This window comes from Adiantum capillus-veneris, chromosome 17, assembly GCF_014529385.1.
Source record: "Adiantum capillus-veneris isolate H3 chromosome 17, ASM1452938v2, whole genome shotgun sequence".
Taxonomy (NCBI): Eukaryota; Viridiplantae; Streptophyta; class Polypodiopsida; order Polypodiales; family Pteridaceae; genus Adiantum; species Adiantum capillus-veneris.
In genome coordinates, this window is record NC_140947.1 from 25567601 (window position 1) to 25583090 (window position 15490).

The 15490-nt window shown below is 44.3% G+C and overlaps 1 protein-coding gene across 2 annotated transcripts in view; it reads left to right on the plus strand.

Moving 5' to 3' along the window:
• Positions 1 to 15490, plus strand: part of LOC147436941 (uncharacterized) — a 118622-nt gene that overhangs the window by 76594 nt on the left and 26538 nt on the right. For both annotated transcript variants that reach the window (XM_086486338.1, XM_086486339.1), the window contains exons 4-5: positions 15096 to 15217; positions 15321 to 15442. In XM_086486338.1, the coding sequence (XP_086342464.1) occupies positions 15096 to 15217; positions 15321 to 15442 (244 nt within the window). The remainder of the gene's footprint in view (positions 1 to 15095; positions 15218 to 15320; positions 15443 to 15490) is intronic.

Sequence of the window (15490 nt, forward strand, 5' to 3'; positions counted from 1 at the left end):
GTAGTCCAAGAAGGCTCAAAACTGAAGAATTGCATTGAGCATGCTTCATAAGAATACTCGTATCCTCTGAGACACGAATCGTATTGACCACAGATTTTCCTTTATCCTTAGCAGAATCTGGTTGTTCAAGATTTGATGATGTTTCCGCGTTGGAATTTCTTTTCAAATTAGACGGATTTGTTCTCTTTGGACATTGATACCATCTATGATCACCACTACAAATTGTACATAATCCTTCCTTCTTTGAAGTCGAAGATGCATTTGACGAAGAGCCTTGCCGAGTATTGGAACGCCGATCTTGAGAAAAATCACGTCCTTTACCTCGATCAAGTGGAGGAACATGTGAAGAAGATCTGCTTTCAGATTGTCGATCTTGAGAATAGAACCTTGAAGTTGAATAAGGTTGCATTGCTTGCTGTCTGAACCGAGACTGATGTTGCTGACTTTGGCTATAGTTGTCTCTGCAATCGCGCTGTGAAAAGCGAGCGCTATTTGAAGATCTGTTACCAGGGAGAAAATTCCGTATAGGGCGTCGATTATCGCCAAGACGCTCCACATAGGCAATTGTAGCATCCAAAGTGGTAGGGTTGTATTTGTGCACATCGTCCTTCAGGTTGGGTTCGAGTCCGTCGATAAAGCTGTGAAGTTTATCAGAGGGACTAAGGGTCTCTATCTCCAGAGTTAGCCTTTGGAACTCTGTGATGTATGCGGCCAAGGAACCTGTCTGGCTCAGGCGGCGAAGAGAGGACCGGGCATGAAAATCCGCATTGGCAGGTTCGAACGCCTTGCAAATAGCACGCCGGAATTTATCCCAAGAAGGTGGTGTTTACCATCAGCAACCCGTCGTTGCCACCAAAGAAATGCTGTGTCTTTGAGTAGAGAACTAGCAAGTGCAACTTTTTTACTCTCGACCAAGTCCGTGTTCGATAAGTAAATCTCCATTTTGAACAGCCATTGGTCCAGCACGCGCTTGTCGTGGCGACCAGTGTATGGTTCCGGCAGTTTAACATCAAGCTTCTTCTTCTGTGCAGCATTAAAAATTTTATAAAGTAATTGAAGTTCGCGATTGTCTACCTCTTCAGTTGGATCTGGTTCGTTTGGTTCATCCACTGAAGCTTCGGAAGAATGTGTTGAAGATGCTGCATTTGTAGTTCGAGAAATAGCAGGTCGACTTCGAGAAGTGTTTTCCGTGTGTATCTCATCCAAGCGAGTGTGAAGTGATGCGAGGCTTATGGAAAGTGTGGCCATCTGCTCCTTAATAAGAGTAAGGGCATCGTTAGATTGACCACCTCCGTCCTGAGAATTTGGCATGGTTACGTCTCAAAGGAAGTCGAACAGGTGCAAGTTTTGGGTTGGGAACAGGTTTTGGGAGGACAGGTGCTCCGTGAGCGGAAAATCTCTCTGAAATAAGTTCGCGCTCTGGAGTCGGGAGATCGGGAATAATTATCACTTCCGGCTCTGAGCAGAAGAATCCGGGATCACGAACACTTCATGTGTAGTGGAATTCTCGGGCAAGATTTCATCGGGGAATTTTGTCTAACAAGTTATCCAACTGCTCTCATCAGCGAAAGGTACTGCGCGCAGAGTGTGCACAAGGCCAACGCGGGTGGGTTTTGTCTTTGTTTTTTTTAAAGTTAGTTTATTTGGGGGTTTGTTTTTTTATCAAGTGAGTGAGTTCACATTGGTTTTAAAAATTTGAGTTAATTTGGGGGAGGCCGGTCAAGTGTGGCCGGCCACTTCGGGGCTGAAATTTTTGGGTTGTGGTATTTTAATGGTTTTAAAAAGTTACGCTGCTGGGTTTAATATATGTAGCGCTGCTGTTGTGTTACGTAAAAAAAAACCCAGCAAAAGGGTATTTCGAACCAGCGCCAGCAAAAGGCAGCCAGCGAATTGATTAAAAAAAACCCATCAAAAGTGTGCAGCGTAAATTGAATTCAGCAGCCAGCGTTAATTCAGCCCAGCGAAAGTTAGCTGACGCTTGGGAGAATTTCAGTAGAGGGCACATAGGCGCAAAGGCGTAGTGTTTGGGTGTCAGCAAAAGGGTGCCAGCGATTGGGTTTTCAGCCAGCAAATGGGTGAAAAGGCAGCCCAACGCTTTGTGAAGGGGTGCGAACCACTGGGAACTTTGCCTTCTATTTTGCAAAGTCAATGGCTTTCACATGGTTGGTGCTAACACACGGGTACGAAGGAGTGCAATCCGATGAAGGGGTACGCAGGGTTCTCCGGGTACGCCACGCACACACATCTGTGTTCTGTCCTGTATCCTTTATGTATATAATTGGAACATAATAAATTTAAGTTACCTCATACGCGTAGTAGAAGTACACCCATCTTTCCTCTGCGGCCATACAACACACGAGGTGAGTGTCGCGGGTAGGGTCGGCAACGGCGAGGCTAGGTAGACGCCAAGTCCAAAGGCCTGGGAAAAATTTTTGCTCTGATACCACTGTGAGGATTCTAGTCGCTAATCCTTAATTAAGTACTTAAACTCATGATTAAGACTTAAGAAACTGAAACTGAACTTAGAACAAGACTTAGAAGACTCTGTGTTTGATTTATTGAATGTGTGATACAAGGGCTCCTTATATAGGAGACGAAGAGACATAAATGAAAAGACACGTCTCTTGGTGAAGAGACACGACTTTAGACGTAAAGACACATCCTTTCGGCGAAGAGCTGCAACCATTGGGCGAAGAGTCACACCCGTAGAGCGAAGGGGTGTGACCAATCGTCGAAGGAGTGTGGCTTTTGGCGAAGAGACACGTCCTTTGGGCGAAGGGGTGTGACCATCCAAGCGTAGGGGTTCTCCTTGGCATGGCACTTCGCGTGTCTACAACTAGGAGTAGATGTATTGCTGCTGACATAGTCACAATCGTGACACACGGGGGGAGGTAGTTCGAGTGGCATTCGGACGGGATGTTGCCATTACACCGAGCATTGGCAAACTTCGTTTGCAATGACAGGGGTGTTTAGGGCACGAGGAGTTTTACGTATTTGCCTTGGAAGGTTGTGACGTTCAACTCGAAATCCCTTGGTACCACAACAACAACGTTGTGGTTGACTACCGGGCTGAGAAAGTGACTTTGACAAATGAAGGGCTCAGAGATTGTACTTGATGAACTTCAGTTTCTTTACTCACTTTTTTTTGGGAGAGAACTGAACGATGGATGAAGGTCGAATATGTTTTGACCTGAACAAAAGAACGCCAAGATTTTCTCCACACACATGCCGATTGCTTTTCAGAGGGCCTGTGAGGCGAGTTACCACCCGCTCGTCGTGAAGATCATACTATTGATCTGTACCTGGAAGCACGCCACCGAACCGGCCTGCTTACCGTGTAAGCCGAGCACAAAATGAAGAGATTATGAACCAAGTGAAAGACCTCTTGGAAAAGGGTCTTGTTCAACCTAGTACTTCACCGTATTGCTTTCTAGTGTTGTTGGTTTTGAAGAAAGACGGATCTTGGAGAATGTGCATCGATTATAGAGCTCTCAACAAAATTACCATCAAGAACAAATTTCCGATTCCGAGGATCGATGATATACTCAACAGATTACAGGGATCCTCGTGCTTTAGCAGGATTGATTTGAAGAGTGGATATCATCAGATCATAATCGCGTCGAGAGATGTCTACAAGACAGCCTTTTGCATGACTTTTTGGGTTATTTAAGTTTTTGGTGATGCCTTTTGGCCTAACCAATGCTCCTGCGATAGTTAACCGGATGATGGACAGGATTTTTCGAGAGTACAGGCTATTTGTTGGCACTTTCTTTGACAGTATCATTGTTTTCTCCAAGAATGAGGCAGAATAGAGAGATTATCTGCTTCAGGTCTTTCAGGCATTACGATATCACAAGTTAGTGATTAATGCGAAGAAAAGTGAATTTTTTTCCTACCAGAGATACACTGTTTGGGACACATTGTGTCAGTAGTCAGCAGGAGTGCAAATGGATCCGGCCCAGATAGAGTCTATCCGTGATTGGCCCGATTTGAAGAATGTCTATGAAGTTAGAAGCTTCTTGGGATTGTGTTCGTACTATTGGCGGTTCATTAGAAAGTTTGCAGAGGTTGCTTCCCCTTTGCATATCTTGACACAGAAAGGAGTCCCTTTCTTGTGGGGACCCACAGACGTGACTTCCTTTCAGACTTTGAAAGAGAAATTGACTACGGGACTAGTTTTGACTTTGTCGGACTTGCAGAAGTCGTTTGAAGTATATTTTGAGACTTGTGGTCGTAGTCTGGATGCGGTCTTAATGCAAGAAGGCCAATGTCATTGCCTACGAGAGCCGATTGTTCTCAAGGCCAGAATTGATAGCACAGATTTGTGAGAAAGAGCTTTTGGCGGCTATCCATGCTCTTATTCAGTGACGACATTACCTACTCGGAGCCGATTTTACGGTTTTCACAGATGATGGGAGTTTACGCTACGGAAGTAGCTATCGGAAAAAGCAGATGCGGTGGGCAAAACTTCTTGTTACGGTTTACTTCCGGATTGTCCATGTGCATGGACATAAGAAATTGGTGGCAAATAGTTTGTCCCGAAAGCCGTTGGTTCTGGCTGTTTCCGCGATACATCATAGGAACTTTGAGGATATGGTCGGTCAGTACGCCTTTGCAGATGTATTCAGTTGAATACAGAAAGGGGAGATAGTAGCGGATTATTCCATTCGGGATGGCTACTTGATGAAGAAAACCATGTTGTGCGTTACACAGTCGTTAAGGGAAAAGGTTCTAACCGAATGCCATTGTCCGCCTTTTACGGTTCACCGCGGCATTGCTACCACCTCAAAAGAAGTAGAGAGATACGCCTTTTGGCCGAGACTCAAGAAGGATGTGGACGAGCTTGCGCGCAGTTCATTGGTATGCCAGAAGGTCAAGTTTGACAGGCATAAAGCACAGGGATTGTTATAGCCTTTTACCCATACCCACCTGCCCTCGGAAAGTATTACAATGGATTTCATCTTCCGAGAACACAGCGTGGGCATGATTGTTTACTGCCCAGGTCTTAAGATTACATGGCATGCTTGAGACAATTGTCTCCGACGAGACCCCAGGTTCACGAGTTTGTTTCGGACGACTATTCGGGAGAACATAGGCACGCGGTTGCAGTTCTCGTCATCGTTCCACCCGCAGACTGATGGGCAATCATAGATTGCTAATTCAATGGTACTGGATTTGTTGAAGTCTTCTTTGTTAGATTAGAAGACTACTTGGGAAAGGTTTGTAACTTTGGTGGAATATGCCTACAGAAACACGATTAACTCTTTGATGGGGAATGTGCCATTTGAGATTTTTGAATTTGCTACGAAGGTTCTACCCTTCCTTAGCGCGAAAGATAAGATTTTTCTTTGAAGCCGACTAGTTCACGAGGGACGTGGTCCGGAAGGCTTTGCAGAAATTTCAGGAAAGATAGAAAAAGGCAGCAGATCGCCATTGTTGCGATTTGAAATTGAAGGAGAAGAATTGGGTGCTCTTACATTATGGGAAGGCACGACCGAGAAAGAAAACAAAAAGAAAAGAAGCGGCTTCTTTGTAAGCTTACCATGACATGGTGTGGACCTTTCCAAGTTTTCCGAAAAGATAAATGATATCTCCTTTGGACTGAGGCTGCCAGAATACTTGGAGGATTCACAATGTTTTTTTAATGTGAGTCTCTTGAAGCCTTTTGAAGGCGATGTGCCTGTTGATGAACAACTCGAATTGGACGAAAACGAGCAGATACTCGTTCCCAAACAGGAATTGGCACAGAAAGAAAGAAAGAAGGTAAAGCGAATTGACGATTCATGGTTAAATTCAAGACCTACTTCGCATTGGATGCAAAGTGGATGGAGGAGGAGGCCTCACCTTGCAGATACTCCTAGATTGTGAACCTTCACCTTGAAGCTGTTGGTTTAGCATAGTCTATTCCAAATGGAACCCAGAATTCAGCTTGGCTTGAGATCTGGTGCAGTGGGTTTGCACAAGAGGGGAGTTACTCCGCTCCTTTGTCAATAGATGCCTCGATTTTTGAATACTAGAGTCACTGATATCTCTTTGAGCTTCAGGGATACTGAGAGCTGACAGTATTCTGTTGGATGACTTTCTGAAATGGAATTCCTAAATATGAAACTGATTTGTTCTTGACTTGTTTTTAAAAGCAGGAACTGATAGACGAAATGGCTGCAGCATTTTGGTCTAATTGATCTCGAATAGACATGGTTGCAATAGGGGCTAGTCAATCAGGCATCGATGAGGTCCTGGTTGGATCTAGATGCGATTGCTAGCTACATTGTCGATTAGTCATGGTCTAAGATCCGAATGAATTTGAATGTCATGTGATGTCTAGTGATATCCTGATGACTGTCGATTGGTACATGTACTAGATGTGCGCTCCTAGTGCATAGGTACTAACAGTCAGTGTCTGCTAAGACGGTTTATGGCCTCTGTCTGTTTTGCATGCGTAATCGAGGGCGATTACAATGCTTTCAAGAGGGGGGTATGTCACAAAGTGATGACGTGGCTGTCCGCTCTGCAAGAAACCTAACCCAAAAATCAAAAACCCTAATTTTGCTGAAACCCTAACCCTAAAATAAAAAATCCTAATTTTGATGTAAACCCTAACCCTAAAAGGCTGCAGAAAATGCTAACGTGGTTGGCCGTACGGATGACACGTGGCAGCAATACAGAACCCCGTGATTTGCGGCGCTTTTTGCGGAGATTTAGGGCAGCTTTTGAGCAATGCTTTTTCTACGCAATTGTTGAGAGAGAGAGAGATAAAACATCCTTTTGCTTTTTGTTTACAAGCAAGAGAGAGGAAGAACCTTTGCTTTATTTTTTCCAAAGCTTTTAAGGCTTTTGATTTTTAACTTTTGGGGCTTTGCTTTTAGCAACCTTTGTACCTTTAAATATGTGAGCAGGCCTCTCACAACTCAGAGCATCTGGACGCAGAGTTTGAGTGTGAGCGCTTGCCCTCACTCTTGTACTTTGAAATCAGATTAATACAAAAAGAAATACCGAAAGGGGCACCAGTCTTTGGGGCTAATATCTCTAGGCACGGAACTCCGCCGGGCCAGTGTCGAATAAATTGTGAACTGTGAACTGTTTTGAAGTGGTTATTTGGTGCTGATTCTTCACTTGGAGTGTCCAAGTCTGTTACAGGATCCAACGGGAGTTGTACCTTGTTGAATCAATAATAAAGAAATACCGAAAGGGGGGCCAGTCTTTGGGGCCAAAACGTCTTGGCTCAGAACTCTACCGGTTCGTGTCTTCTCTCTCAGTTATTTAACTATTTGAAGTACTAAAAGTGATGCCAAGTGTGTAGATTCAGTGTTTCCGTCCGATCCATCGTTGGAGGTATCAGAGCTTCAGGCGTGTGCATTTTTGAAAGCATATTAATCCTACCAAAGAGCAGACAAATCAAGATGGCGCTTCCAAATTTTATAGAATTTTTTTATATAAAAGAATCAGTGTCCCTGCCTCGGGCTTACTAGCCACTCCCACCCTTAGTCCATCGCACATCGGGCACGCTCTCGTCCTCATCGCTCTTTCTTAAGGGGCATAAGCCATAAAGAATCCAAGATCCTATCGACATGGATGGAGCACTGGGAGGTCACACTATTGAAGGAGGAAATCCACTAAGCCCATCCACCGAGAGGCTCCCTGACGAGACACATGCCCATTATGTTGTACGATAATTGGTATATTTAGCAGAACGACAAAGACAGAGGCCGATGGATGACAAGATTGATTTGGAAGCCCCACTACTTCTTCACAACAGAACTCAAGAGATGTCTCTCAATTTTTGGGAGGCATTTTCAAGAACATGGCTTTAAGAGAACAACTGCGTGTGGTTTCCAAAGTACCACTACAGATTCCCATTGCATCCCCGCCCTATGTTCCCCCACCACCAATCGCACCCACTTATGCAACGGATGGACACCATCATCGTTATTATTATTACTCAGCACCTCTACTGGCAGAATCAGGTCCAATACCCTTCAAGGATGGTGGTTCCATGGTTAAATTTTTCACCTGAGATATTTAGCAGAACGACAAAGACAGAGGCCGATGGATGACAAGATTGATTTGGAAGCCCCACTACTTCTTCACGACAGAACTCTAGAGATGTCTCTCAATTTCTGGGAGGCATTTTCAAGAACATGGCTTTAAGAGAACAATTGCGTGTGGTTTCCAAAGTACCATAACAGATTCCCATTTCACCCTCGCCCTATGTTCCCCCACCACCAATCGCACCCACTTATGCAACGGATGGACACCATCATCGTTATTATTATTACCCGGCACCTCTGCTGGCAGAATCAGGTCCAATACCCTTCAAGGATGGTGGTTCCATGGTTAAATTTTTCACCTTCTCAGGTGTCCAAGATTGCAACAATGCTTTAAAGTGCTTACAACAGTTTGATGTTCTATTTAGTAACGGAAACTTTACAAAAGAATCCAAGTGGCTATGAGTCATATCTTTTCTCAAAGATAGTGCTTTGACATGGTGGGCTGCCCTAACCAAGAAACGAGGCAGTCCAAAGACCTGGCATGACTTCAATCTCTTTTTCTACCCAAGCTTTCTTGATGAGACATTCGAAGTAGATATAATTGCAGCATGGTCTGGTCATAGGATGTACCCTTCGAACACTCTTTCAATTTACAACCAAAGATTTTGGGACGCCTATCTGCCGATTTCCACCTTTTGAGACATTACTTTTGCAGAAGAGATTGAGAAGTACATTGTGGGACTACCTTTTCCACTACGAGATTACTGCATAGGGAAGGTGGCATCAAATATGCAACAGCTTATGTCACATGCAAGAGTGGGCTATCACATTATGAAGAAAGAATTGGTATTCAATGACCCTTCCTAGAGAAATCCAAGTCCTCGTCCTCTACCCAAGATACTCCACAACCAAGAGCAGGTACAAGCTCCAACACTCCTACTCGAAGGCTCACTTCTGAAGAGGTGGCACAATACCAATCAAAAGGAAGGTGTTACAAATGTGGCCTTCACGGTCACATTGCTTGGGACTGCCTAGAAAACCCCATTAACAAAAGACCCTCTACGTATGAAAGCACAAGAAATAAGAAGTCCCGACCTTCAATTGGATTGATTTCCGACTCGATAGGTGTTCCTACCGTTGATGCATCCAATGAGCCATGCAAAGCTATGGAAAAAATTCAAAGATCAAGATGCCCTTATCCTCTTCGACTCAGGCATCTATACAAAATTTTATCTAGCTGCAAGATTAGGTATTGAAGAATATGCCAAAGGGACACAAATTGAAGCATTAACGGCTAATGGAACCTACACATCATCGACACCGTTGATCGGATCACTTCGAATGCAAGTTCAGATATTTACAGATCCAATTGATTTTTACATTATGGATTTGGGAGGATGTGATGTTCTATTGGGCATGCCATGGTTTTACAAGTACCATGCCTGTTTTGACGCCAAAGAGCGAACTATCCAATTGAAGCACTAGAACAAAGAATTGATGTTGAACTTCAAAAATCAAACTACTCAAGAAGCGGCGGGAGATAAAAGAAAGAACTATGAATGTAGATTATGATGAATTGAGAATTTTGTTGTATTATTTGTGATTAATTAAGATTATGATCTTGGGTGTGTGCGCGCACCACAAGCAGGATCGAATGAACTTTTATAGGCATTGGCTAAGATCTTGGGTGAGTGATCGACATCGAAGCAAGATCCAATGAACTTTTACAGGCGTTGGCTAAGATACTGGTCTAAAACAGATTTTTAGACGCACTTGAGGTGTCTTCAACTAGCTTTTCTTTGTGCATGTCCATCATGACACAAGAATGCATGACCTAATCAAATTTTTATGAGATTTTAAGTTGCATAAATGTTAGAAATGTGAGCATTTTCTTACCCCCTGCAATTGAGGATTTTTGCGTCGAGATCAAATACGCATCTGATCCATGCGTTCGTTGGCCAGTCACAGATTCAATCTCCCTAGGAAGGTGGTCCATGCTAATCTCTTGGTCAAAGCTAGAATCCTCTGTGCATGAACAATTGTCTCTATGTGGTATTTGCATCTGTGATCATTTGCGTGGCACTAGGACATCTGAGTGACCTTCGGGTCGTGGGCTTACTTGACTGTGTTTTGCGAATTCCGGCCAAGGGGCCTAAACCCTAGAGAAAAGATAAGTTGTTTCGTAGACGGTAGGTGTAATCGATGACGATTACTTTTCTTTAAGAGAGGGGTATGTGACAAGTCAGTGACGTGACAGATTTTCAGAATTTGCGTTAACTTGCTAACGTGGTATAGCTGTACAGATTTTTGTATTTTATGCTATTGACTAATGACATGGAAACCAGTACAGATTTTCGCAAATTGCGCCGGTAGCTTTTTTGCAATTTTTAGTGCTAGCTTTTTGGGACCAAATGTTTTTAGAGCCAAGTGTTTTTAGGCTTAATGCTTTTGGGGCTCTGCTTTTATCAACCGATGTACTCTTTATAAGTGTCCCTAGGGCCATTCTTTCAGGCATCTAGATGCAGAGCTGGAGGATTTGGACCCAACGGGAGTTGTTCCTTGTTCAATCAAATAATAAAGAAATACTGAAAGGGGCGCTAGTCTTTGGACCCAATATGTCTTGGCTTGGAACTTCGCCTGGTCTGTAAGTGTTTGAAGTACTAAAAGTGCTAGCAAGTGTGTAGATTTTGTGTTTCCGTTCAATCCATCGTTAGAAATAATTAACCCCCCCCCCTCCCAAAAAAAAAAACCAAAAATCTCCATAGCTATGTCTTTCAGGAGAAGATTGGATAAAATAGAACTTCTAATTGCCTATTTTGTGAAGTTCTAAGTCTTCACATAGTGCAGAAATTACCCAAGAGCTCAACAGATTCATTGTTTTTTTTGCATACAGTCGTAATTTTCTATGCATAATGGAAAGTCCTTGCGAGAGGGGATCGGCCTCATGAAATCTGCCTCTGGGCTATGTCGATGTTAATTTCCGCTTGTATTGTATGTCTTTATCATTAGTACATTGATTAATTAGGCAATAGTTATCAGATTAATCAATTGCAAGTTTCGATTTAGTTACATCTGCAATGCACTTGTATGTGCGGATGAGCAAGCTGAGTTTTTCTTCACAATGGGATTTTTAGGTGCTCATAGGCGTGTTTTTGGCTGGATAGAAGGCTCATTGAAAGTACACCATCCGATGGTGGTTCATGCGGTCTATCGGTGACTGTTGTAGCTTGTGGTATCCTCGACATTGGCTTGATCATTTCTTTTGGGCATGAGATCTACAGGGAACCTTTTATTCCAGCCGATGTCGATGGTGGTGACTCTAGAGGAGGTACAACTTGTTTGATAGGTGCATACTATTCAAGTGAACTTTACGAGAGATATGGCCGTTCTCACGGAATATGGAAACATCGACTTCCCTAAGAAGGCACCACCATCCAGTGGTGGACAGAGACTTCAATAGACTTTTTGGTACGATAGGTACATTGCTTGGAGGAGTAATCTCTTCTTTTTTTGTCATCGCTTCGGCCTTGATCTACAGACTAGAGTGGAGCTTTAATTCTTTGGACTTCCATGAGGAGTTTACCTACGAGATGCCTCCTCGAACTATAGTCATTGTTGGCTAAGGGTCTAGCACCACATGCTCCACTTTTAAACCTCATTCAAGGAAGTCGGATGACCAAACAAGAAATGGTTCTGGAGATAGAAGTATCCCCCTCTGCCTGTAAAAGCCAACTCTAACACATGCACGAAAACATGCACTTGAACTGCTGCATACCGGATAGACAAGAGCCACCTGAAGCCGGAACCGGAATTTCCATCCTTAGATGGACAAGTGAAAATCAAAGAGCATCCTTTGCTTCAAGAAGGAACGAGATCCCCCTCTGTCATCCATAGTACACAATCTGGTACAAAAGTACACCCGAAACATCAACCTGCTATCCACCGGATAGGTAGCTCCGTCGACAATTCCAAGAAAGACCTGCATTTGCAAAAGGCACAACAAATCTGCCAATCCATTTCCTCGAAGAAAACATAGCCGGGGAAGTCGTAGACAAGGATCCAAGGCCTCCACATACCCAAGTCTGCCCCAAACTTGAGAAAACCAGGAAAAAACAGCAAGCTTCTTCTCTCTCAATCATGTCCAAAACAGGTACCAGATCAGCCAAATCTGAGCATCAAAGGTGGTCGTATCATCATAGGGCTCTGATACCATGTCAAAGGTGGCAGCGGAAGATGGAATGAAGACAAGAACTGGCTCGTGATTTGGTGGACACCTCGACTCCGATCTAGAACACCTACAATGCCAAACACATGAACAAGGCACATGTGTGGAGAAGAGAGATCACTGAGGTAGGAAGAGACGGCATTTGAGAGAGAGAGAGAGAGAGAGAGAGAGAGAGAGAGAGAGAGAGAGAGAGAGAGAGAGAGATCTGGGAAAGGCTCATGATGTTGATAACAATCTGCTCATACAAGTGACCAAGGGTGGTCAGGCATAGAACTGACGATCCAACTGGATAGACCCGAGGTACACACAACTGCGTCTGCTACTGACATTGTCAACTGTTCCCTCACACGAGACCACTGACACCGTCTCCACATGGGTTTCCCTAGCCTCTTGAGGAATCGAGGCTCTGGCGACCCAATTCCAGGTCGGCCAGCTATCCACCAGCCCCCACGACCTGGGAAATGGGAGAAAATAGGGAAAATGAGTACCAAAGGCTATATAAGCAGAGGGAAAAATACCCCCCCCAGCCTGTAGAGCTTAATGGCCATGGAACCAAGCCAAAACCCAAGGCTAAACATGGCTAGACACAACCCGACATGAGACACACTAGCCAAGCCCAGTCACAAAACAACCCTCACTTCCTAACACCTATCCCTGGGAGAAACTGGGACCGACTGGATGAACCAAGAGATGCTTGAACTCTAATATAGCCATGGCATTCCATGGAGATTTTCTTCTCGATTCTCCCAGATTTGGTTCCAAGCTCCACATGTATGTTTTCTTTTGGATTCACCTACCTTTGATGATCGAGTTACACAAGTAGAGATTGTTGGAGAGTTGTGGCAGTTATCCATGGTCTGGGTATTCTCCCTTCAGAGGGGGATGTGGAGCCAGCTTGGGAGCCAGTTTCCGGGATTGCTTCCTTATAGTTCTAGTGGTTCCATGTGTAGTGGACAGGATTGATAGTCTATTTGGTGGATTTCTATAGCACCTTGTTCTTCTCTTGCAGAGCTTGGGTGCAAGGTCTCTTACCGTATTAGCATGTAGTCTAAGTATCGATGTGTGCTCCTTTCTATTGGATGTTTGTTCCCAATTCATTTTGAGAGTGGGGTGATACTCTTTTTGGATGTGTTCTAGACAGAGGAAGATCAGTAGCAATTTTCACTCTCAGTTCCGACGGAGTTCTTTTGATACAATTTACAATTCATCATTCTATATGGTGGTTGGTGCAATTCCTTGGTTCTTCGTCATCGACAATTGATTTCTTAGTAGCCTTGGTTGTCCGCATTCTTTGGACTTTCCATACCAGCTTGTAGATTTTGGCATGTGGTATGTGACTGGAGGTGCATGCTTTCGACTCTTTCCTCGAGGGTGGAGCACTTTAGAGTTGGGAAATGATCCGGGTACCAGTAGTTTATGCCTTTACCCTTAATTTTGATGCATTCTCTTGGAGCAAGTAACAACAATACCTTTTGCAGATGTTGATTGTGTGACTTGTGAGTCGATTGAGTCGAGGAGATTTTCTTAGAGCTGGATTGAACATTTTACTCCCCGAAAATCTTTCGAGGGTAGTGGTTGGATGGCATTCTGGCCAGGTGGTATTCGACCACGAAGTCCTATAGCAGATATCCTCGTCCACGAAACCCTCTCTTTACAGTTGCAGATTGCTCATTCCATCTTCTTGGTCCGTCTTCCTTTCTAGGAGCTGAGAGGGAGTGTTAGAGTTATGGCATCTCCCTGGATTTGCCCAGTCAATCCCAGTTTCTCCTAGGGACAGGTGTTAGGGAGTGAGGGCTATATTGTGGTTGTGGCCGGCTAGAGAGAGATAGATTTCTCCTGTCGAAATGTGTCTAGCCATGTTTAGCTCGTGGTTTTGGTTTTTCTCCATGGCTATCAGGCTCCTGGAGGTTGGGAGTATTTTTCCCCAGCCTTGCCAGTGTTTCCCCATGGCCCTAGAGGACCTCTGGTGCCCTCTTGCCCTAGTTTTCTCCTATTTATTCTCTTTTCTCCTAGTCGTGACGGCTGGCTGCTGGCCGTCCTGGACTCCTGGAGGTATATAGGAGTGCGCAAGGGCACTATGGGATGTATGTGTGCACAGAGCCCTTGGGTGCAGGGCGCCCATAGTGGGCAGCCCTAGGGTGGCCGATGGGCGGGGAGGAGGGCAGGATGCGGGCATTTTTAGCAGTCTTCTCCAGTGTTTTTCTTGGCAGCCCTAGCGTTTTTCATTCCCAGCATTAGGGCAGCACACATGCAGATGATGGGCAGCAGGGACATCTTCCTTGCGTTTTTCTCCGCTGGGCAGCCTACAAATGGGCGATCATATGCAGAGGCAGGGAGGAGATGCAGTGCGGTATTGCCCATGTTGAGGCCGTGTCAGTGGTCTCGTGTGCAGGAGCAAATGGCAGTAGCAGTTGCAGTGGCAGTTGTGCGTACCTTGAGTCTATCCATTGGGTCATGTTGGACCACTCTTGTATCCATTGGGGCAACGTTGTTGGCTATTAATTCTGTGACAAGGAATTGAAAGGCTACCTTTTTGCAGCAGCGTTACTTTCAGAATTATGACCGTCTCCCCTTTGGGAAGAGGTTATTTCAGGGCTCAGCTTGAGACATCGGATTAGGATAGAGAGGCTCTTGCACGGAATTTTTTGAATTTTTGCAAGGTATTTTCCTGTTTGAAAGCTTTTGTTAGTGCAGTCTGCTGTGTGGGCATTGTTGTACTACTGATCGACCGTAGCAATATGAAACAATAAATCAGCTATCCCCTTTTTTCACCCTTTTCACCCGTCTCTCAACTAGCTTCATGACCATTAGATCTTGCTGCTGTTTATTGGTAAGTTGAGACATACTGATTTATTTTTTCTTGTGGTCCTGTCTGATTACAGATGACTATAGCCTTTTCATCAATAATGGCAGTTTTTATTATTGAGAGAATAGATGAACGAAGGGGGACTGCCTCACTTGTTCCTCTTCTTCTTGCTGGAATTGTCAGTGTGGCATACTGGAGGTATCTTACGCTTATTGGTGCTCAAGGGTTAGGTTTGCATTCTTTGCGTGGATACTGAAAGAAATTAAAGTGCATTTGGGTAAATTAATGTTTTACCTCGCAGGTTTTCTGATGATTTGCGTCCATATGCAATTGTGCAGTTTGTACCATGTGTTGCTATACCAGCCATGACAGTATCTCTGCCACCAAAGTATACACATTCTCTTTATTGGCTCTGGGTTGCAGGTGAGTCTTTTGATAATAATTCACGAATGAAAAGGCACCATCAGTCTA